The 23795-nt window shown below is 38.6% G+C and overlaps 1 protein-coding gene across 5 annotated transcripts in view; it reads left to right on the plus strand.

Annotated features, from left to right (window-relative positions):
- Positions 1-13383: 13383 nt before the first annotated feature.
- cblb (Cbl proto-oncogene B, E3 ubiquitin protein ligase) overlaps positions 13384-23795 on the plus strand; it is a 63886-nt gene continuing 53474 nt past the window's right edge. For 2 of the 5 annotated variants that reach the window (XM_073874307.1, XM_073874311.1), the window contains exons 1-3: positions 13384-13660; positions 14099-14258; positions 14832-15085. In XM_073874307.1, coding sequence (XP_073730408.1) covers positions 14109-14258; positions 14832-15085 — 404 coding nt within the window. In that variant the 5' untranslated portion in view covers positions 13384-13660; positions 14099-14108. Of the gene's footprint in view, positions 13712-14071; positions 14259-14831; positions 15086-23795 lie in introns of all 5 variants that reach the window. The other 3 variants (XM_073874309.1, XM_073874308.1, XM_073874310.1) reach the window with 3 other exon arrangements.

The raw sequence follows: 23795 nt of genomic DNA on the forward strand, positions 1-23795 counted from the left end.
ACTTGCTTCATTCGCGCGAGAAAGCCGCGCATGAAATTCTAGTAATAGAGACATTCACGCGGTAAATCGCGTCACGGGAGGGGCTTCTGCGACTCCGCTCGCTCCCTGTAATCACGTCACTACTAGAACTAGATGTGCGAATGAGGTCGAATCGCGTCTACCGCGCCGCGAGACCTTCAGACGCATGTCAACGCGTCTTCACGTTGACTTAACATTGAAATCACTCGCGCTTGATGCCTCTACCATGGCTGGTCTGAACGCAGCATAAGTGTGAATTAGTACATGTTAACGATATGCAAACTGTACATACCCCAAAGTAATCAATGATGCGAGTTATCGTCTCGAAAGTAAATCTCTTTTCTTGGACTACAATAAACACACGGATTGTAGGCAACAGTTCCTGGGATTGGTGATATAGACAAGATCCTCCCGCTCACACCCTGTAAATTAACTCTTGTTAGCATTGCATTGTGCGCAAATCTTTCAAACATGGTAAGAAGCATCACATTTCCGGCTAATATCAGAGGCCAATCACAACGTACAGATTAGCTGGCCAATCAGGGACACAGTTTTTTTCCAAATCTGTGCGTTTCAGGCAGAGAGTGAAATCTTAATCTACAAAAATATACGGTATGTGAAAAATAATGTTTTTTAACCATAAACTTCGCAAACACATTGTATTAAACCAAATACACAAAACAACGGTATTTTTAGCAATGAAATAGGTGCACTTTAACAACAGCTTTCTTCATGTAATTTGTACGAATTTTATAAGACGGCTATATTAATTTGTATGTGCACATTCGTACGATTTTGTTTCCTGTGACGTTTTTTGTTTTTTATGATAACCGTATGTTTTTGTATGATTTAATTTGTACGAATTATACGAATAACCAACTGGCAAAATACATGCAGATTTTTGGGAGATCAGGTTGATTTGTCATGCCACTATACTGTTGTTCTCACCTGTGGTTCTGCCATGGGTTATGTTTTTCCGGATACCCTGATATGGTTGTCATTCGATCGTCCGTCTGTACTGTATTTACCTCAGCTGGACCAAAAGAATGTCAGCAGAAGCAGCTATTTATAAAACTAGAACAATCAAACCCTGTCACAACGTGGTACAACACAAATGACTCCATTTTCACACTTCCGTCTCAGACATTTGCTTTGTGCTGTGTGTGTATGAAACAGCTACAGGCGAATTCAATAAGCATGACCATTACTAAAAGAGAGAAATAACGATTTCAAGGTCCACATCCTTCTTCCGTTTTCTTTGAAAAGACTGAAAGAATGATCTGTTGGCTTCACTTTACGCCTTGAGATGCATTTAGTCTGAAGGCCCTCTAAAGGAATACAAATTTCTGTTAAACCAATGTTGGGTTGGGTCATAACAGATTTTACTTAGTTTGGGGGGAACTATTAGTTCAACGGGAATTTTAGTAATATATGACCATCAATTCAGCAGTTCTCTGGAAATCATTTTGATCCCATCTCTCACCCACAGCTTTTCTGAATTAAGTTGACGCCTTACAGGATGAGTTGGGGTTTCAGTGCAGATGTCCTGAACATATCTTTCATGCCGTGAGGCGCAGTCTGATTTTAATCTCCAGTTATATTTTTGGCCTTTATCCCCCCCTTGATCGCTTGATGTATATTTCCTACACTGTAAATAAAAATGCAGCATGAAGTCAATTCAAGCTACTATGACCTGTGATAAGTTGACATAACTTATAAAAACAAGTTGAAATTATTTAACTTAATTTTTAAGTTAAAGTAACATATAAATATATGTTAATTGTTTGACAAAAAAATTCTGCATTTTTCTTTTACAGTATACATGAAATCAAGAAATGCTTCCTATATGTCACCATGTTGTTGTGAATCGGATCAAAACGCTCTGTCATGGTAATCCAGTTTTGGATCACGCGGGTACACTTAATTTCACACTAAAAAGTAGTACTGTAGTGAATTGCTGTGCATTCACAGCTGTGCCTGTTGGGACCACACAGTCTTAAATTTTCACATATGTGACCCTGCCTGTAAAAACAAGCTAAAGTAATTTTTACGGTGATTTACTGTTTTCTACATAAAATCATACTACATAATTGAAAGAACATTCTGTGAAAAATAACATTAATATTTTTTAATATTGACTAAGACAAAGATTGTCAAAGATTGAAATGAATGCTAAATCAATCACTGGAAAAAACCTAGACTTCTGCCTGAACTTTACAGACAGGGTCACAAATGGTCCTAAACAAAACACAATGCACTTTTAACAGATGGTTATCACATTACAAACAGAGTCTGAACTAAATCTTAGTCAGCTGAATTCTGTTAGTCAGTTGAATTAAATCTATGAACCTTAAAATCTGCATTTTAACAACTTGGCAACCAACAGGACTCCAGTCCAGTCAAAAGTCTTCCTGTTCCTGGGGATCAGCATTGCATTAGATGTTCGATCTCCAGGGAACACATGTACAAACAAAAAAAATGTACACCTTGAATGCAGTATGCATCACACTAATTTTGCAGCACCTCGTGACCTTGGACGCAGTAATATTGACAGAAGTTTGAGAGAGGGGGGAGTAGTTAGTAGAGATGATGTTACTGCACCAAAATGCTGAAAACTAAGTGCTCTACCAACATACAATACAGTTTTCATTTTTTATCTGCCACGTTTTGTTTTGTGCCACCATACTTACTTGTGTAACTACTCATGTAACAGTCTTTAAATAGGGAGAACATGGAAGTGTTTTGTGGCTTTCAAATTGTTTGGGTCCTAAGGAATGAATGGGGCTAGGCTAAATGCTAACACATTCATGATGCGCTGTGCAAAGATGAAGGGCACGCATTGAAAAAAGATTTTGTCTAAGCTGAGATAAGAACAAATATTGAAAAACGGTGATGTTTTCCTTTAAAGAAATAGTAGTTAAAAATCTTCTGTTTACTATAATCATGCTTAAAGGGATAGTTCACCCAAAAATGAAAACTCCGTCATCATTTACTGACTTTTATGTTGTTACAAACCTGTATAAATGTCTTTGTTTTGCTGATCACAAAGGAAGATATTTGTAATCTAGGAAACAGAAGCACTATTGATTTCTATAGTAGGAAAAATAGCATGGAAGTAAATAGTCCCCAAAAATGGTTTGGTTACAAACATTGCTCAAAATATCTTCCTTTTATATTCAGAAGAAGAAATAAATTAATACAGGTTTGTAAAAACATGAGGTTGAGTAAACGATAGAATTTTCATATTCCATAATGTCATTAATGAATCACCTTCATGTCGTTCCAAACTCATAAGACCTCTGTTCATCTTCGGAACACAGTTTAAGATGTTTTACATTTAGTCCGAGAGCTTGTTGACCCTTCATTAAAAATCTACGTACGGTATACTGTCCATGTCCAGAAAGGTAATAAAAACATCATCAAAGTAGTCCATGTGACATCAGTGGGTCAGTTAAAATGTGTTACAGCATCGAAAATACATTTTGATCCAAAAAGAACAAAAATTATGACTATTCAGCATTGTCTTCTCTTCCACGTCTGTTATGAAGCGCATGCAGGGACTAAAGTCACGTGACTGCAGTGACGCAGATGACGTGTTATCCTCAGATATGTTTGTGAAGTTTTTTTTCAAACTTACAGTGTGCGTCTCCCTCAGACTGTAAACGAAGCTCTGGCGCACACAAAAAAAAACAGCTGGGGCGCACCAGATAACACGTCAGCCGCGTCATACGTCATCCACATCACTGCAGTCACGTGCGCTTCACAACAGATGAAGAAGAGAAGACAATGCTGAATAAAGTTGTAATTTTTGTTATTTTTGGACCAAAATGTATTTTCGATGCTTCAACACATTCTAACTGACCCACTGATGTCACATGGACTACATTGATGATGTTTTGATGTCCTTTCTAGACATGGACAGTACGTACATAGATTTTCAATGAAGGGTCAACAAGCTGTCGGACTAAATCTAAAACATCTTAAACTGTGTTCTGAAGATGAATGGAGGTCTTAAGAGTTCGGAACGACACGAGGGTGAGTCATCAATGACATTATTTTCATTTTTGGGTGAACTATCCCTTCAATGGTTTCATTTGTAAGCCCTTAACCATTCTTTATTTAGTACTATTTTCGTGTCAGATGCCATATATATCACATTTGGCTTGATACAAAGTTCTCTTTAGTTCATCCTTAATGCATTTTAGAAGAATTGTCCAGCGTGTAGTATAGTAGTAAAGTCCAACGAAAACCGCTTGAGTTGAGTGCAGACTGTGAAGGTGTCACATTTCACAACAAAGGACCCGGAGCTCTGTGTTTGGGAATGGAGAGCTGCTTCCATTTAAGGATGACGACGCACAGCGGGGCCCTCCTCCTTTTCGCAGATGGCATTTCCTAAGTGCTCACATTCTTCTGTCTCCCTGCGTCCCTGTGATTTCAGGAGAAGAGTGGGATAAATATTACGCGGGTGATGTAAGGCCCCGCGGCCCACACATCCTAACAACGTCATCACCACTTCCTCTCCCGGTCATGGGCTCAGCTTGGATAACTCAGGGGAAAACAATCTGGAGGTCAGAACGCAGGGAAACAGTTATGCTTAGTGTGTCACAACGTCTGACAGTGTGCAATCCTAAAAATAAAGATTTAACAGTCTGATAGGGAAACTTCATTTATGTCCCACGGGTGACAACAAATGCAATAAATTACTTTTAAATGTAGTTTATTCATACACAGATCTCTCCCCGTATACATAGAAAAAGAGTTCACTGTTGCTATTTTGAGGAAAACAAAGCCATAGTGTTTTTAGTAGTGCCACACTTTTCTGGGAAATTAACTTACAAATGGCTCACTTAAAGCTATTTTGAACATTAAACTGGGATAAAAGGATAGAAGAACCATTAATTTCAATGAGGAACCGTACTGGTGCATTCATTTAGGACAGCTTCAGGGGACTCTAAATATTTAAAACCAATACACCGATCAGTGCTGCAAATATGCACGAATAACCTTTATTTTTATTACTCTGGCAATACATTTTAGTTAAAGCTATCAATCAAATCTGCTCAGACAACTATGTATTCTTGTGGTCAATTCACTTTTCCCCACAACAAACTATTAGGAAATACCACTGAACCACAGGGCAGACAAAAACATTTAGGGACTAAAACACTCCACTCTTCCGATTGTAGTATTATAAATCCTCTTGGGATCTCTTGACCAGTTTTTTTTATTTTAACTGGTTTTAATAATCAGTTCAATTTAACAAACATTAACTAAGAACAATAAATGCTGTAAAACTACACTGTTTATTGTTAGTTCACTGCATTTACTAATGTTAAAGGTAACAGTTTATTTTACGGTGTCTTTGTTATACATGTTAAATGTAATTATTATAGTAATAACAGTTAATTATGCATAATTACATGCAACTAATCCTAAACCAAACCTTATTCCTAACCCCAACCCTACAGTAAGTACATGTTGTTGATGATTATTACTTGGTACTTAAATATATAATTACAATGTAACAGTGACGCCTTAAAATAAAGTGTAACAGTCAATTTTCTTTAAAAAAAAATGTAGGTAATTTACTCACCACCATGCCATCCAAAATGTTGATGTCTTTCTTTGATTAGTGGAGAAGAAATTATGTTTTTTGAGGAAAACATTCCAGGATTTTTCTCATTTTAATGGACTTTAATGGACCCCAACACTTTATAGTTTTAATGCACTTTAAAATTGCAGTTTCAAAAGACTCTAAACGAGGCGTAAGGGTCTTATCTAGCGAAACAATAGAAATTTTTGGCAAGAAAAATAAAAAATATGCACTTTTAAACCACAACTTCTCGTCTATCTCCGGTCGTGTGTAGCGCCAGCGCGACGTCACGTATTACGTCAAGAGGTCATGGATGACGTATGCAAAACTACGCCCCAGTGTTTACAAGTGTGGAGAAAAAGGACCTCTCTGACGTTGTTGTATGTCGAATGATACTAATAAATGTCTATGTGTCAGTTCATTGTTTAAAATGGTCCGCAAATGTGCGTTTCATATATTTAATACGTGACGTTTCGACGTCATTACGCAATTACGTGAGGTCGCGCTGGCGAAGTTGTGCCAGAAGAAGAGAAGTTGTGGTTTATAAGTGCATATTTCTATTTTTCTTGCCTAAAATGACAATCGTTTCACTAGATAAGACCCTTGTGCTTCGTCTGAGATCGTTTAGAGTCCTTTGAAGCTGCAATTTTAAACTGCATTAAAACTGTTAAGTGTTGGGGTCCATTAAAGCCCATTAAAATGAGAAAAATCCTGGTATGTTTTCCTCAAAAACATAATTTCTTCTCTACTGAACAAAGAAAATATTAACATTTTGGATGACATGGTGGTGAGTAAATTATCTGGATTTTTTTTTTTAAGAAAATCGACAAATTCTTTAATAGAAACAACCTTATTGTAAATTGTTATTAAAAAAATAAAAAACTGAAAAATTATGAAATATACAGAATACTATAGATCAGTGGTCTCCAAAATGGAGTCTGTGAGGTGCCCGCCAAAGCACATTCTATTAGAAGCCTCAATTTTAATATTATTTATTACATATTTTTATATTAGCTTGGCTTCTTTTATGTTAACATTTTAAACAATGATAAAACATATCAATAAGTAAAATAAAATAAACTCAAACAAGTAAAACAAAACTAATCAAAAAAAGTAGCCCTCCAGATTGTTTTATCCATTGTGGTTGCTCACAAAAAGGTTGGAGACCCCTGCATAGATTATACGGCATGCAATCATTTCTTTGGTTTGAATTTTAACAGCAACTGAACTCAAAGGTTCGCTAAAGGCAGGATACAAATAGCTCCTCTGTCTAACGTATATGATCAGGGCTTAAAGAATGTAGACTTGATGATGATGACTATGATCATGGCAGTGATGCAGATGACGATGCAGTTTATGGACCTCACCACGAGGCCACAGAAAAGGCCTGTGTGTACATCTGTTTGTGGAGAAGTTTACTATAAAGTAGCCCAAAGACCAGCTGCAGCACAGATTAGACCCTGTGTGGTTTTCTGCTTGACTGGATTGTTTCTCATCTTAAGCTGTTTCCTCTCTGACAGAACTCCTATGTCTTATCTAAGCAACACACGCTTTCATGAATCTTTATTTAGCTCCGTTGCCATGGGCATCGTTCTGGATACAGAGTCAGATACCAACCCATGAGAACGACAGAAAAATATTTCACAGAAAGGACAGGCAAATACAGTTCAGACCAAAGCACTAAAAGGTGACATGATGTATAGATATGTATTGCTTATGTTTTACACCATATCTGCCTGTTAACATTCAAAAACTTTTAGCATAGCATAGCATCAGATGTGGTCTTAGGAAACTCTTATCTTGGTATAGGGCTTGGTCTGCCAGGCCAGATAACTGTGTCTGTTGGTCTTTGTTTACTATAATATTACCAGAACAAATTGCAAACTGTGCGTCCTAACTTGGGGATCTGAAAGAAGCCTCTATCTGTTCAAGTCAAGACATGACTGCCCTGCTAAAAAAAATCCAGCTGAATCCAAGATGGTCTGAAGTACCTGTAGAATCCCGTTTAACCCTTTACTCAGTGAAACTTCACCTAAAAAGGTACTAAAACTTTACTATAGTACTAACATATTTTTTTGGTTATGGTGTGGTACCCTGCTATTTTGAACTTTTGCACATTATTATGTTTTTGGACGGTTTATGGAAATCCAAACTTTTTAAGGTTTGTTTATTAACATTTTCATTTAGAGCTAAACTTATAAAAGGTACTAAAACTTACCATAGTAACATATTATTTTGGATATAGTACCATGGTCCCCCAGTATGGTTATTTTAAAGCCATGTGTTGGGTCAAAAAGCGACAAACACAGCCTTTGGGTAAGTTAACCCAGACAATGTTGATATTTGACCCAACCATGATGAAACGACCCATCATTTTGGGTTGAAACAACCCAGAATAAATTACAACCAGACTGGTTGGGATTCTCCATTTTGGACCTAATGCTGCTGAAAATTACCCAGCAGAATGTGGCTTATCTGTTGTAGTACCTCCCAGAACTTTAAATCACTTTTAATTTTCTTATTGACTTATAGAAAGATACTAAAACTTACCAAAGTAATAACATATTATTTAGGATATGGTATAATGGCACCCTAGAACTTTGAATTACTGAACATTACTATGTTTTTTGGATATGTACCATGGTACTACCCCGGTATCTTGAAATATTGAACACTACTTAGATTGTTGGACATGTACCATGTTAATACTATGGTATTCATTGAATCTTTTTTGAAAATATACTCATTTTCCAGCTCCCCTAGATTTAAAGGCGGAGTCCATGATGTTTGAAAGCCAATGTTGATATTTGAAATCACCTAAACAAACACGCCCCTACCCCAATAGAATCTGGACCTTCTGTTGATAGACCCGCCCCACACATACGCAACCCGGCATTTTATTTGATTTGATTGGCTATAAGTGTGTTTTGGTAGACGGCCCGTCTAATTTTCCAAAGCGTTTTTCAAACATCGTGGACTCCGCCTTTAAACATTTGATTTTTCCCCTTTTGGAATCCATTTAACCAATCTCCAGGTCTGGCGCTACCACTTTGAGCATAGCTTAGCATAATCCATTGAATCTGAGTAGCATCGCGCTAAAAAATAACCAAAGAGTTTAGATATTTTTTCTATTTAAAACTTGACTCTTCTGTAGTTACATCGGTACTAAGACCGACAGAAAATTAAAAGTCGCAATTTTATAGGCAGATATGGCTAGGACTATACTCTCTTTCTGGCATAATAATCACGGACTTTGCTGCTGTAACTTGGCTGCAGCAGACGTAGTGATATAACATTATGCCCTAAAATTGTCCCCTGTCATTGAAAGTTACTAAAGGGGGACTATTTTCGGGTGCTGCGTAATATCAGTGCGCCTCCTGCAGCCATGTTACAGCAGCAAAGTCCTTGATTATTATGCCAGAATGAGAGTATAGTTCCTAGCCATATCGCTTAGAAAATCACAACTTTTAATTTTCCATCGACCTTAGTACCCAATAAGAGTCAAGTTTTAAACAGGAAAAATATAGAAACTCTTTAGTTATTTTTTGCATGATGCTAATGGTCTAATCAGATTCAATGGATTATGCTAAGCTATGCTAAAAGTGGTAGCACCAGACCTGGAGATCAGCTGAATGGATTCCAAAAAGGTAAAAATCAAATGTTTAACTCTAGGGGAGCTGGAAAATGAGCATATTTAAAAAAAAATGTCCCTTTAATATTTTCATTAATCTCCAAGGGCCTTTACTTACAAAAAGGTACTAAAACTTAGCATAGTAACATTGTTTTGGTTATGGTACCCTGATATTTTTAAGTAATTCATTTATATTTTTTGCACATGTACAATGTAACGACAGGGGTATTTCGAACGTTTGGGAGATGGTACCATGACAATCTGGTACTTTTGAACACTACTTTTTTTTTTTTACATGTACCACCACCATAGTACTATGGTATTCATGGAAATCCTACTTATTATTACTCGCTTATCTGTCAAGAAACCTCCCAAAACTTATAATCAGACATTTCTGCTCATGGGCGCCCAATTCTCCATATAACTTATTTGGGCCAATCACTGTGTTTGTTTGTTCAGTACTGTATGTTCAGGTAAGACTTGACGTAGCACATGTAGTAATTCCCTGATTAAATTATCTTACATAAAGACTTCCTCTATGAAAAGCCACTAAATTTGAAATAAACTTTCTTATCTGGCAAAAGAATTTCATAAATATTCCACCCAATGAAACCTTTTGCATTGCTCAATGACATCATTGTGCCTAAACCAATAAACTTTTAAAACAATAAAACATACGTATGCACTACTTTTGCAAAGCCTCTTGCATACAACATCAAAATATGTATGTGTCAGTCACGTTTATCATACTCAATTGACAGGCCACAAACATCCTGAAAGACTCCTCTTTCTAAAATACAGAAGTGAGCTTAGTCATAAGAGCCAAAATATGACTCAAAAGCATGCCAGCGATAATCTTCACTACTATTAAATATATTCCCGTATTTTATCAAGCGCACTCTGTCACACTTGTTGAAAAGTGCAATATTCTTATGACTGAGTCAGGTACAATTTACAAATTATTGCATTATAGATAGCCGCTTTTCATGTTTTATGTTTCTAAAAATCGGTGGCGACGGGATGGGGGAAGGGATAGGGGTGCTGGTTGACCAAAACCACTCTGTCATCCTTTGAGCTTTCCTGACGCCTCCTTTCTAAGCTATTACCACATACTTGACCCCAACAGGTCAGAAAAGGGGAAATCGAAAGCAGGGTCACATTCTAACAGAGAAGCAAGATATTATGCTGACCGTTTGATCTTTTTGAGAGGATATCGGTTATGCTGACCTTCTTAACAATCGTTTTAGATCCTGTAAAGTCACACTTCAGACTGTGGATTCAGACTTAATGCATAATGTAGTATACAATGCTGATGCCATATTTTGTTTATTTTATACATTAAAATGTTTACATACAAAATACCATACATACGCCACAATAAAGATATGATATTTTATTTTTGTGCAACTCCATTGCTTCTTATTCCCTGTCTTTCTTTGCTGAAAGAGATGCCTGGGAGACATTGGATCACATATCCTGTGTGTGTATGGTAGAGGAACTGAGAGCGTTGTGCTTTAATAAGCACTGTGCTGTATCGTGTGACCTCTTGGTCATGGCCTCAGGGACGGCCATTCTCATTACAAACATCATCCATGGTTCCTCTCTGCCAACACGAGCAAGTTCAACATCTCAAAATTCACATCAGGCGGTACATAAAAGCCAGGGTGGAATGAACTTTTCTAAAAAAAAAGCACCACGATCATTTAAAAAAAGCAAAGGGATGTGCAAACCACGTCACTTAATCCAACAGTCTACTACATTTTGCAACATTGTTCTCTGTTTAATGATTCATGTCTTAAATATCTGATTTCCTTTTCCTGATTGACAGACCAAAGTACAGGCAATATTGAGATATGTGATTTCTACACAAGCATAATGATAAACACGAGATAGCCAATGTAATGTCATAGCATATAAGATCAAAAGAAAATCACAAGACTGGCAATGAAAAGAAAGCTTATCTAAAGCATCTGTTTTAAAGATATATCTCAAGCAACCATATTTCTATTTTATATCACACATACCTCTACACAAACAACTTACTATAATGCGTACAGCGTCGTCTTTGTGCAAGTCTTCTAATGCAATGAGATTATATTGCTTTTGCCATTTCCTGTTTCCTTGCTAAGTGTTTACGCTGTGCATTGTAGTGGTTTGACCTCACAGTTTCATGTTTTTAACGTAAGGTTTCACATTGACTTTTCTATATATCCAATTAGAGGATACAATACTAGCATAGGTAATCCATCACCATCTGGTCTCTGGGGAAGAAAACAGATAGATGAAATGGAAATTTTAAAAATTGCTCTTTGTTTTTAAGAGGCCTTTGTGCCCAGTCTTGTTTATATTCACAAAACAGGACTGTATCTAACTGTAGACACTTAAAATTATATTATGTTATATATTATGTGTTTATATTGTTTATAATGTACATGTACTATTTGTACATGTCATTTTATTTCTGCACGCATTTACAGAAAGACTCACTCACTACTGCACATGTTATTGGTGAGGTGACAATAAAAGTAATTTGATTTTTTTATTTGAAATTGAACATTTTTGCCATCATTTTAAGTTTTAAAGGGGTACATCATGAAAATCTGACTTTGTCCATGTTTAAAGGTGCAGTGTGTAATTTTTAGAAAGATCTCTTGACAGAAATGCAAAATAATATACAAAACTAAATTATCAGAGGTGTATAAAGAACTTTCATAATGAACCGTTATGTGTTTATTGCCTTAGAATGAGTTGTTTTATCTACATACACAGAGGGTCCCCTTACATGGAAGCCACCATTTTGTGCAACCATGTTTCTACAAAAGCCGTTAACGGACAAACTTGTTTACCAAGTTCTTTCCAACGATTAAATGTTTGACCAGTGGCGGCTACTGTCGCTTCTCTATATGTTTCAAAAGCAAGAGGTGAGCAGTGGACTGAGCCGTTGGTTGCAACGTGTGTAAAATTTACACACTGCACCTTTAATTGCTATAATTGGGTCCCCAGTGCTTCTATCAACCTAGAAAATGTGAAAAAGATCAACCCAGCAACTTAGTTTTGATAAACCATTCTCTGCAAGCATGTAAAAAATAGGTCATTAAAATTTGGCTCCCCTTGTGATGTCAGAAGAGGATAATACCGCCCCTTAATCTGCACTATTCAACCACGGCACTGCCATTTAGTGCGGAGAACAGCTCATTTGCATTTAAAAAGACACACCCAAAGGGTCAAACCATTACGTTTTTGCTCAGACCTACAAAAGTGGTAATTTTAACATGCTATAATAAATTATCTATATGGTATTTTGAGCTAGAACTTCCCCTTTAAGTGTTACATTTTAAGTGTTTATACAAGCTATATATATGTATATGTATCTATGTGTGTTTGTGCGTGCGTGTGTGTATCTGGTAATTATCACGTTGTGGGGACCAATTGTCCCTATAAAGATGGGAATACCAGTAAATTTTGACCTTGTGGGGACATTTGTGAGGTCCCCATGAGGAAACAAGCTTATAAATCAAACAGAATGATGTTTATTGAAGATGTGAAGTAGCAGAAATGTGTGATGGTTGGGGTTAGGGGAAGGGAATAGAATATACAGTTTGTACAGTATAAAAACCATTACGTCACAAAACATGGAAACCAAAACGTGTGTGTGTGTACATGTATGATTAGTCTTCTTAAACCACCATTATTCAACATGTTGACGTATTGATGAAGGTAAATTGTCCACTAAAATTTTAAAACACAAAACCCTCTAATATACAAAAAAACCACGAAAGCAACAGGAAGAAGCTGTTCAATAAATTCCTTTATAAAACACTAAGACATAATGTTCAGCCAATGACCCACGTGGTTTCAGGTCACCTAAACAAAAAAATTTGTTTCCATCGGAGAAAGTGAATATGACTGAATACAATTTGCATAACCGAGACCGCCCACAAATACGCATCGCCGCATTTCATTGCCTCTTCATTTACGGAAACATTAAGCATGCATTAAAGTCCTCGTTCTTATTGGTCACTGGAGACCTCCATCACCTCCGCGCGCCTTCCTTCAAGAGTGTCGCCTTCTGATTGGACGCTCGAGAGCGATTGCTTCATCGACCCCGCCTTCTCGGCTCCTCCCTGCTGCTCTCGCTGCTCTTGTTCCACAGCCGTTTAAAGCGAACTGATTTTAAACCGAGTAGCGTCACGAGCATATCATTGCGGGATTTAACGGACTTTAACCGTCTTCTGTGTGAGGATACGGGACAACAGCGGATAGTTTGGGCAGAGATGTGACGACTTCCCGGCGTCGGCGTTGTGTTTCTGTTGCTTTTCTTGTAATTTGTTGTGGAGGGACCTCCCTAAAGCTTCAACTCAGGAACTATCCACTGACATTCCCTGTCTTGGCAGCTACACTGTATTGCTTTTGCCGCAGTAAGACTGGAGTTTATATGTGATACAAAAGAGCAGTTGGCACAATTACAAGTGAATTACTAAATACTTGCTCGGAATAAGTTGCTTATATTACAATGTAGTTGTTACATTATGTTTTTTTTAACGACACAACACCAAAACTGGATTCTTGCACAGCGATACAAAAGACAAATCCAGCGAAATTTTAAGTAGTTACATTTCTGTGGCTGGTCATTAATTTTTGTTTTAAATATCTACTTTACAGTTTTAAAGGGAAAGTAAACTTAAAGTTATTGATCATTAGTGTTTAGTACAGACGCACTGGTTAAGTTAAAGAATAAAGTAAGTTAGCCTATCTAGCCTATGTCTAGTAGCTGCTGGTTATGAGGTATTCATTGGTCACATCTGCTCGCGTGTGTTTTGTTACCTCAGGAGCGACATTTCGTCTCTGTGTTACAGTGTGCAGAAAATGGCAACTGCTCTCAGTGGACGCCCACCTAACAATCGGAAAGGCCGTATTTTAGGCATTATTGACGCCATCCACGACGCTGTCGGACCCCCAAAGCAAGCGGCCGCGGACAGGAGGACCGTAGAGAAGACATGGAAACTCATGGACAAAGTAGTGAGTGTGTTTACAGTGTTCCTGGTGATGACGCAACAGCGCTTCCTCTCTCTTGTCCCGCGCTCATACAGTTTTCCATAAGGTCGCTTGTTGGATACAGTGTGACATTGTTTGCTCATTGGCAAGCGTGGGAAGTTTATTTGTATTTGTTATGTATAATGTTCTTTCTATCTATCTATCTATCTATCTATCTATCTATCTATCTATCTATCTATCTATCTATCTATCTATCTATCTATCTATCTATCTATCTATCTATCTATCTATGTATACCAAACATTCAGTATTCTGTTAGATATCTTTTCTCTCTTGAGAGGTGTATGTATACACACATACAGAGACTTATAAATATCAACATTGCATTTTATTAATCTTAACTTATATGTTGGAATCATATTCTGTTTGATAAATATCAAACAAACTTCCCCTGCTTACCCCAGAGTAAACGCTTCACATTGCATACATTCTGTAAGGTTATATAATTACGTTTTGCCACATTTACATATAGATATTTAACAGTGTTTAATGAAAATTGTTTCATGGATGTGGCTCAAAAGTCAATGTTGCTCTGTAGTAAGGCTATGTCAGAACCCCAGGCTGCAGTTGAAGAACAGTCCTCCGTACATCCTGGATATCTTACCTGACGCTTACCAGCACCTGAGGCTGATCCTGTGCAAATACGAGGAGAGCCAAAGACTTGTTCAGCTAAGCGAGAACGACTATTTCAAAGTGTACATCGACAGCCTGATGAAGAAATCCAAAAGAGCCATCCGCCTCTTTAAGGAAGCCAAAGAGAGAATGTATGAAGAACAGTCACAGGACAGGTAAGACGCCTCTTTACCTCATGGTCTGATTTACATTTGACCTGTTCAGTTGCCAACTTGCCATTGTGGTCTGTTTTTTCTTTTGTACTGTGAAATGAAAGGACAAGGCTCTGTGGACAGAGCAGGGATCCTGCAAATTTACTTTGTCTCCTTTGTTGTACATGTCTTTTGCTGATGTCTGTTTTAACACTAGCAGATGGTATTTAAGGTCACTTTCAAGTTTTATCACGGTTGTCAATCCGATAACTCGAAAAGTCCTTTCTTTTTCGACACTAATCTGTTCGGCTAGATGGACAAGGGAAGAGGTCAGGTCATGTGACTTCCCATCGGTCAGTTCATTGAGTTTTTACATCAACTTGAATCACAACTAATTGTCATGGAAATACAACTCTGATCAAGAACAGAAGCCCTAATAAAGGAGGCTGACCCCTGTTTAATCTGAACTCTTGTTGGGCCAACCAGACCAAGTGTGTCCCAGGCATAAGCTGACACATACACAACGCTTTCCCCGGGGGCCATTAGAACACTGGGTCGGCCTGTGCGTTTCAGACATGAAACACAGGCCTTGACTAAAGGGGAAAATCTTTGCATTCGGTTTTACTGACAGCCAAGCGTAACATTCCCAGTATCTGGTTTAAAGTGCAACCCAACGTCGATTAAATTGCATTTAGGCCACTGACTATTTAGGTAAATGATGCACTGTTTGAAAGTAAGACGTTTGATGCTGCCAGGAAATAAGAGTACTTTCGTTGTTGGTTTACGTCCCAGTATTTTTGAATAGCGACTCTGGCCTGCCTTTTGGCAGAATAGTTTAAGTCATTTTTTTCAATCCCAGCTCGTTAATTGCAGAGATGAAATGATACAGCAAAGCCATGTGTATGGTAGAGGGGCTGAATGCATGAGTGTTTTTGGGGTGACAGAGCGGTAAAGCAGCATTTGTTTTTTGTTTTTTTGCCTGAAGACACTGGTGGGTCTGACACCCCTGCTGTATCCAGAAGCCATGACTCGCACTCTGGACAAAAGCAGAGATATCATTTGACAGCCTATACACGTCTGTCATGCCATTCTGCTTCTAATCTCTGGGGAGTGATCCTCTATTACGACTCGCAGCCTTTGGCTTCCTGTCCTACACAATGGACGGAACAGTAATGTGTCTTTTTAGAGATTGCAGGTGAAAAGAGGAAAAAGCAACTAAGGAATAGACAGAAAAGTCAATAGGATTAAAGAGCCAGAGAAGTGGCTTGTGGAGAGGAGAGTTCATTCATAGTGTGGTGGGGCTGTGGGGAGACATCAGTATGGAGAACTGGTCCCCGGCTCTCCGCCAGCCATCTTCACTGAGGCCCTGCATATGCTGTTGTAATTATACTTTTGCTCCTGAGACCAACAATGGATCGCTTTTTTCTGCGCTCCCCTCTCAGCACCCTCCTGCCATAAATATCATATCTGCATTCTGCAATGCAAAATGCAATGGAGTATGTGGAGAATAAAAGTAGTCGCGTAACTTTTAGTTAGTTAAAATGTCTAATTTGATATGTATCAATTCACAGTAAACCAATTAAATCTAAAAAGTTTTTGCACTAACATATTTTTACCCAAAGAAAAAATCATATCCTTTCATTATTATATTTTGTCAGTTTCTGGGTCACAATATGATGATTTTGTGATCCTTGTGTGTTTGATCATTTACTCACTTTCATCGTTTTTTGGCTGTGGGAGTTTATTTCTCATTGAGTTCAGATTCTCCTTATGTTCATGTTAAAATATTCATGCGAATACATCTGTATTATCTATATTTGGAATGAGAATACCAATACAGTGTGATGAGGTAAAACCTGCAATGCTTTTAAGTATTGACCCCCTTTTGTACATCTCTTCTTGACCACATCTGTGTTTTTAATCTGCTGTGTTTACATTTTATGACAGCTGTGGGCAAAGAAAAAAGTTACCATGAAGCCACTTGAGAGATGAAAAAGGGAACCAGTTCTTGTTTTCTGTTTCATCAATTGCACAATTTTTAACATCAGTAAATTTTGAACAGCTGTTATCTTTTAAATTGTACAGCGGTAATATAGACGCCCATTCTCAGATGGTTTTCTGCAAGTGCACGTGAGTTGACAGCGTCGACCATGTTTGATGATTATACTGTGGTTCTGTTCTCCTTACTGGAACGGTCTAAATCCATTACTATCTATTAGTATTGACGTTAAAAGCAAGGCACAACAGCGGTCTGAAACAGACATGAATGGGCCGGATGTATCGAATCTAGAGGATGTTGGCAGGCTTCACTGTATATAGGTCTGAAATGGCTTGGAGTTCATGATCATGATCTCATAAGCTTGGACTATGTTATTTCTTTCTTTGGTGTCTTTTTGTTTGGCAGAGATGGATTGCATTGTGAAAAAAAACATGGTGTGCAGTAGACCAAAAGAAATGCAGAACTTCACAGAAGCCTGCAACTTTTTCTCACTTACTTGCACACTTCTATATGTATCTAAATCGTCATGCACCAAGAAGTTAAACAAATGTTTTAAATGTTCCTGTGGTTTTGACGTGTGATAGAGATAGAGTCTTTAGATGTTCTGTTTTCAAACTCGCTGAAATAAATAGCTGAGGTTTGGCCTTTAAGCAGGCCACAGACAGCAGGGACGGTCCAGGGAGCTGTTTTGCATTCGCACATTCATTTTAACTGTGAAATCACACTGTGTATTTATCCTCGTGTGTAGGTAATTGATGGAAGTGCAGGTTGCTGGGTTACGCTCCTTTTTGCATCCCTGTCACCTCCACAAATGAAAAAGGCAGGGGAAATTATTCAAGCTCAGAATTTTGTACGGCATGCTTGACATCTAATATCCCTTCAGAAGAAGGCTATATGCTTGTATGTAGCAGCCTGTTTAACTCCCCGTTTAAAAGTTTTGGATTTTTTTGTTTTTTGTTATTTGCTGTTATCTTTGCATGTCTGCCTATGTAGACCTGAACACTGATGTAAGTTGCTCTCGGGAGTGTTTACAATCTCCTTATAACACAGGATGTTTACCGCCCTCACTCATGAACCATCCTTAATTCATGTTTGACCACAAATTTGTACACAATCCTACACATGTAAAGGTCTGCAACGTCTTTAGATACCCCGTTCTGTGATTGGCAGAATAATTGGACATCAAAACGCTCTGTTTGAGCAAACTATGTAAACTATTACATTGCTTTTCAGCTCTAATGACAATGGGGTAAGATTTAATTTTACAGGGCATCCTTAAGACCATCTAAACAACTAGTCGTTCAAGTGCGTACACACCAAACATGAAGCATTGTATTCCTCGCTCTAGATTACTTGCGGGTGTTAACTTTGTGTCATGCAAAAGTTTCGCTTCAGTTGAATATTTTCAACTTGCGCGAAGATGCATTTGAGTGTTTTTGTGGCAATTGTGCCGCACAATTCACGGCATTCGCATCGCCCTGTGCGATTTCGCGTCTATTTGCGCCTTTGCATTGACTTTGACTAATTTCGCGTTTGGTATGTATGCCCTTTTAGCTTGAAAAATATGTAGCTTTGCACATATCACACACCTCTTTTTTTATCAGCAGAGAACACTTACTGTGGATAAACACAGTGCTCTGGTTGCTTGTAACTGCCATCTTTTGGAGCCCATTACCATCTGTTGTGAGTAAACAGAAAGGTTCAACACATTAAGGTACACAGAGCCTAATGTTACATTAACAGCCCTTCAGCACACAGAAACACACCCTTAAAACTCAATGGCACTGAATGGCACTTGAACCTTCCTGCTTTGTCAGAACAGACTAAACATAATTGCTAATGCAGCAACAAATGAGATTTTTCTTGGGAGTCAGTGGAAAAGGTCACTGATGCAGCTCTATTTTTTTCAAGACGTCGTCTGCGTCAGTGACGAGAAGTTGAAGTGAAAGTGCAGACTCTGATGGAAACAGAGTTGTGGATTTGAAACTGCTCGGTAGGGGAACTAAAGGAAGGTTCTGTGTTTCTTTTGATTCTAAGTAAGCAAAGAGCAAATGCAGAGGGCATCTCCAAAAGATGAACTCAGTTTTTTTGGCAAGGAGAAGTTAACATTCAATGCTTTTTTGTAATAAAGAAGTAGTTGCATGTTTGTTTGGTTGCTTTTTGAACTACACACTTGCTTAATCTCTAATAGGTTACTTTACAAATTACATTTTAGCTAATGCTTTAGTTAACACTGTTATTTTTAAGGTAATATTTTCATTTCATTTGATAATCAATAAAACAAAGAGGTAGTCTCCCAAAACATCAGGAATCTAAGCAAATGTCTTTTGTTATTGTTTATGTGCCTTTTATATGCTCTTTAAGACTGTATGTATGACACATCTGCCAGTACCTAGTACACTTGATAGTCTGCAGAAGGGCATGTTGCCCTGAGTTAATTGGAGTTATTTACAAGCTAAAAAAACCCCTTCAAAGTTAATGACTTTCCCATAGACGAAGATGGGTCCCTAAACCTTTTTCCACTCGCCTGCATCAGACATTTACAGCTGCATCTATACACACACACACACACAAACAAACAAACAAACAAACGTTTAGTTGGCTCTGCTAATAGTTATCACTGTAAACTAACCCCCAAATTTTTTGTGGTTTACTCACACATACGGGCACAATGAAGTTCAAACAGCCAAATAACAGTGGAATAGAGCCAGATTTTGATTAGGGCTCTCCCTGCTTTCTTGTTACTCCTTTGTCTTTTTTCTCTTTGTTATATTCAATTTTTTAAAGGAAATCCGTTCTGCATTGGAGGGCCGAATAAATCCTCCTGCGGTGTCATTTTGACCACGTTTCTGTTTGTAGCTCTTACATTGCCATGTCAAACGTCGTCCCAGCGCTGTGATTAATGAGTGAAGGTCTGTGTTTGGATAAAAGTGCAATTAGCATCCTTCAATTTTCCGCCAATCACATCGCACACCATATATCCTGAAACCCCCCAGCCCACCACGCCTCAGTTACCTCGCGTCTGCTCTGCAGTGTGATGATGAGGTTCATCTTGTGCCCGGCTAATGATGGAAAACACTTCATTATTGAGGAAGTCACGGATCAAAGACCAGCTTTTGAACATTGAGCTGCTTGGAAGCAGCATTCATCGGAGAAGTCTGTATTTTAAAAATTTTAAGAAATTTGTGGATCAAGCGTTATAAACACCTTGTGAGACTGTGGCTAAGACTATTAAGGAAATATGCTTGTATTTTTGACCTCTAGAGGAAGGGCAGATGCATACACACATACCGGACACACTGTGCAACTCAATCTTTCTGTGCAAGACTGTCTATGCAACAAAATCTGTTCAGCTGCATTTTTCATAGGTATCTGTAATATTGCTTGCTGTGATCCGGTGCACAGCACTGTTTAACCCTCTCTGTTTTGGTCATCTGGAAGAAAATACACTAAAAAGGAAGTGCCCCGCAACATCCTGTTTCCTGTCTGCATTTATCCTTTTAACATGAGCACAGACAAGTTTCTTATCGAGCAGATCTAAGAGATGGTGGCCCCCTTACCCCCAAAACTATTTTCTAAATTGAGTAGTATGTGTGTTGCGTTAATAACTACTCTAATAGTCAGTTTTAAGGAAACCCTGTACAATTATGCTAATTTCGAGTTAATTCAAATACGCTATATAATGACTAAAATTGTCCCATAGTAGTACCTATAGAGGCAAAGCTTTAAAGGGGAAAATATTAAGATGCGTCTCAAATTTTGAGGGGCTTTACCATATGAACTGACTAATGCGCTAAAGCACACTGTCAGCAGGCTCATTAAAGCGCCACCGCTCTATTAGAGACCCCAAATTAGCGGTTCAACCTGGCTGATCTCATCTGGAAAAGCTTGCACACTGGACGCCTCCGCTTTCCACCCAAAGTGTACATCTGATAAATTATGAGCTTTTGAGGTTTCATTTGTGTCTGCTGGTGGTTTTAAATGTCAGAACATCTGCTCACCTCTTTTGCATTTGGCTCCCTAATACGTCCCTTGTTTTCTCCGTCTTTTTATTTCAGTCTTTGTCGCTTATCTCCAGTGTCTTGCGGCACTGTTTGTGCTTGTGAACTGAGTGGGTGGGTGTCACACGTTTCCTAGTGGTGAGAATGAATTAAGTTGAAACCGGAGCCCTCCGTTAAGCCGTTTGTGACAGCTCCTTGTCTTTTCAGTGACTATTAGTCTAAGTTAATACGCGTCAGTGCTGCTTTTCTTTAACAAGGGCGCAGGTAGCAGGTGGAACTTCAGAATGGATTCAGATCAACCCAACAGCAAATCAATAGTTGTCTCGACAGCTGCGTCGCATGTGGTTCGATGTCTTGTAGAGAGAAAGAGTAGAGGAGCAGAAGAGGCCTTTTGTTTCATGTTTGTACTTATGTCCCCTCAGAGTTCTGGGTTTGGTCCTGGTGAGATTCAGCACCGGAAGATGTGTGCTTTACAGAACAGAAACCTTCCTTGTTTCCTTAGTTTAGGGGATGGATGGCGTGTAGGGATAGGTTGTGAGGGTCAGCTAGCTATCCCACACCAACTCGTTGTTTAGTGAATGTAGAAACATTTTTTTCTATTTTTTCTATTTAATGGTGCTAGCTGTAGACAGTGAGACATTAACGACTTTGCATTCTAGTCCAATTATGTTGAACCCCATCTGGAATTTGGTTATGTAAATACCCTCTTAAAATGCATTCAATCTGGATCAGGTGGACCCGAAGCCAGAATAATTACACAGGCCTTCCTTATGGCTATTTAGTCAAAAAGTCATTAAAGTAACCCACAGAACTGTTGATTTTTATACGAGTAGTTTTGAATATCCCTAGCGGGGTGTTCAGTGCGTGTGCATATTAGGGGGAGTGCATTTGGAGTATCCAGTGAGCTTTCGCGGGTGTCCATATGGGACTGTTTTGTTCGTGTCTAGGTGCTGCTGGTCTTCTGGGAGTCTGGCTGACGTGCTTGATTTATTGTGATGCGTTTGCCTCTTTCTTTCTGTTTCCTTCTCATATGTTCTGCAACACACATACACCAGCAGGCCATCTGAGCCCAGTCACCATCCACTGCTGTTTTGAATGAAATCTCTGGAGACAGGCCGAGAACAAACAGCTTGGAGTCTGAGCACTTAAAACACTGACTACATACAGATCATATCCTTATGAAACATGTTATCCTTCAGTAGCCTAATTGTGTTACATTTGTACAGTTGCGAAAACTGTAGATCTGTTCCAATACGTAGTGCGCTGGTTACCCTGCAAACTTTCAAATATGCATTGACTACAATTATACATACTTTTTCATACTGAAATCGCTTACAATGCTTTTAACTAATTCAAACCCAGTTTTTGTGTTTGCTCTGTGATTTTGCACCAAGTGAGAACCTTGGTGAGCACCAATTCAATTTGTAGTTTTAACACCGCCTATATAGGAAATAGATGCCAAGCTACTTGGGTACTATGTTTGTGTTCTTAAAGGTGTGGGGCTGTACATGAATTCTATGATAGCTGTCTCTATACATTCAGTAGATAGAAATGAACCGTTTATGTGTACGAGTAGATGAACCTCAGGCTTGACGTTTAAAGCAGCCACAGAAGAACACCTGCTGGATCTCTGAATAGCTTTTGTCTTTTACCGCTATAACAGCGGTGACCTCATCAGAGGGACCACATAAACGTTTCTGTCGGGCTGTGCATTGTGCTGTCAGAGTGTGTTGAAGTACACAGGATGGAAACTCTGAGCTGGCAGCATCTTCTTTTCTTCTCTCTCTCTGATCAGAAACTTGCCTAAGACTCGACTCAGTGTGACACGGCCCTGAAACCGCCCGCAGCGCTGTGACCGACTCGCTACCTCGGTGTGAAAGCCTGTTAAACTGTCAGACTGGATTTGTCCCTCTGGGATTGGCTGCCTTCAGTCTGTCACTCAAACTGGGGGATGTGTCACTCATTTCTGGGTGTGAGAGATGCCGTGCAGTCTCTTTATTTTTGTTAAAACACACAATGAGTGTTTTTAGATAACCCTAGCTTTTTTAGTTTACCTTTTTAAATTAATTAATTTGATGAAATGGTTTTATACTTCCACCATAATATCTAAACTACCTCGCTACCTCTTAGCAACCACCCAAAACTCCCAAGCAATCACATGGCTTTGTGATGACAAGCACCCACAACACCCTAGAATTGTGTTGCCTTTTAATATATTTGTTTATTTATTTTTAGGCACCATTAATGTCAATGGAAATTGTTTAGTAGCATCAGATCTCGTACATTCCTACCTGTCGGCTTTCTCGTATCGGTGCCCTGAAGGTAGCGAATAGCTACCTCATTAGTTCATTATCAACTTTTAATTCTGAATTGCTTGTTTTTAATTAGAATAATGAGCCTCCCGGATATCCCAGACCTTTTTTTTAATTAAAACATCATGGCTAAGTGCTTGGACAAGCCCCCACTGCAAGCTGTGGGTGTGTATGTTGTTTTTAAAGGCTCAGATCAAACTGATAAGGCCGGATAGATCCTCCCAACAACCTTCCTCAACTGAAACCAATATTGATCCACACTTTCCCGGAAGCAGCGTCCTCTGAGAACAGATAGCCCAAGAACAGATTTATTATGAAACAAGAGGAGAAACACTCATCACTATTTCATAAGAACAGTTCTCTGGCCTCTGGAACTTTTGCAAACAAATATAAGAACCCACGCTACCTGTGTTACTTGCTTG

The sequence above is a fragment of the Misgurnus anguillicaudatus genome, chromosome 12 (genome assembly GCF_027580225.2).
Source record: "Misgurnus anguillicaudatus chromosome 12, ASM2758022v2, whole genome shotgun sequence".
Classification (NCBI taxonomy): Eukaryota; Metazoa; Chordata; class Actinopteri; order Cypriniformes; family Cobitidae; genus Misgurnus; species Misgurnus anguillicaudatus.